The sequence below is a fragment of the Malurus melanocephalus genome, unplaced genomic scaffold (assembly GCF_030028575.1).
Source record: "Malurus melanocephalus ecotype Western Australia unplaced genomic scaffold, MMel_1.1 scaffold_1088, whole genome shotgun sequence".
Taxonomy (NCBI): Eukaryota; Metazoa; Chordata; class Aves; order Passeriformes; family Maluridae; genus Malurus; species Malurus melanocephalus.
The window spans coordinates 82,283-83,740 of NW_026624320.1; the positions used below are offsets into that span (position 1 = coordinate 82,283).

A 1,458-nucleotide genomic window follows, 5' to 3' on the forward strand; every position below is an offset into this window, starting at 1 on the left:
GGAACCTTGGTCATCCTTGTGCCTCAATGTCAGTGGCGGTAAAATGGGGAAAATTAATGAAATCCTCGAGCCTGGGGTGTTCTCCCTCCCCAGGGGCTTCACCCCCCTCCCCTTTGTATTTCCAGAGGTGTTTCCCTCTCACCTGACCCCTCCCCTTCCCCTTGTCCCTTCAGACCGAGGAAGAGAAGGAGAAAAAGAAAAAGAAGAAGAAAGGAGGAGGAGGCGGGGAGGAGGTGGAGGAGGAGGAGCCGGACGAGAGCATGTTGGACTGGTGGTCCAAGTACTTCGCTTCCATCGAGACCATGAAGGAGGTGGGTGAGGAGCGGCACTGAGTGGCATTTGGGGGGATTTTATTCCCAATTCCTGCAAAGTTTTGAGGCTGTGCTGCACCCTATGACTGTTACAAAATCCCAAAATCATTCAGGCTGGAAAAGCCTTTGGAGACCATTGAGTCCAACATCCCCTGGCACTGCCAAGGCCACCGCTGACCCTGTCCCCAAGTGCCACATCCACACRGCTTCAAATCCCTCTAGGGATGGGGACTCCACTGCCSTGGGCAGCTTTTCCATGAAGAAATCATTCCTGATATCCAACAACTTCCTTTGTCCTGCAGCAACTCCGGCAGCAGGAAGCAGCCGCGGCAGAAGCGGAGGAGAAGGAAGAGCTGGAGATCGGAGAGGGTAAGGCTGGGAGGGAAAGAGGGAATGTGGCAGGAAAAGGTGGGGCCAGGATTCCTCTGAGTGCTTGGACATCCCTTTGGGAATCTCTCACAGCTCTCTRGCCAAACCAGACCCTCCCAGGATGTGTTTTCCCAAAAAAAAACTTGATTTTTGTGAGTGTTTTTCCCTACATGTTGAAATCTTKGCCTAAGGGACATGAACCCATGTCCTAACATGGGCAGTGAAGACAAACACACAATTGAGGGCAAGTTCTCTCRTCTGATTTATCAATTTATATCATTTTATATATTATATATTATTTTTCACTTACTATAATTTCATAAAATTATGAGATGAATTATGCCCTAAATGTATTTTTCTCCAAAGGAACTCAGGTCTTCGAGTAGCTCAGGTGAGCTGCTGACCTTGCCTAAAGTTAGACGAGACTAATTTTGTCCTAAAAATTATGAGGGTCAAGAATCCTGGRACTGGTTGGTCAGGGGTGACTTTATCCATCTGTCCTGAGGGCTGGGAGGGGTTTCCCTGAGGAATTCCACCCTTGTCCTCCAAATGCTCCATGTCCCCATGACAGGGGTTGTTGTTGTGCCCGGGCGATGCAAAATCCTTCAGCTGGGTAAAATTCTGAACCTGCTTTTTTTTTGGAAGATTAATTTTTATATCCTGGGAGAATTGAGGTCGGGTCTTGCTGAGCTTGGAGACAGCTCTGAGCAGGTTCTTCTGGGCTTGCTCTGGTGCTCCCCATCGATTTCTCAATTTCCCCCAGCTCTCCCATTCCTCC

At 49.1% G+C, this 1,458-nt stretch overlaps 1 protein-coding gene across 1 annotated transcript in view; it reads left to right on the top strand.

Moving 5' to 3' along the window:
- Window positions 1-1,458, top strand: part of LOC130586160 (otoferlin-like) — a gene marked incomplete at both ends in the record, with an annotated part of 101,375 nt that overhangs the window by 81,215 nt on the left and 18,702 nt on the right. Inside the window, 2 exon segments of the mRNA XM_057386880.1 lie at window positions 174-311; window positions 614-680. Coding sequence (XP_057242863.1) covers window positions 174-311; window positions 614-680 — 205 coding nt within the window.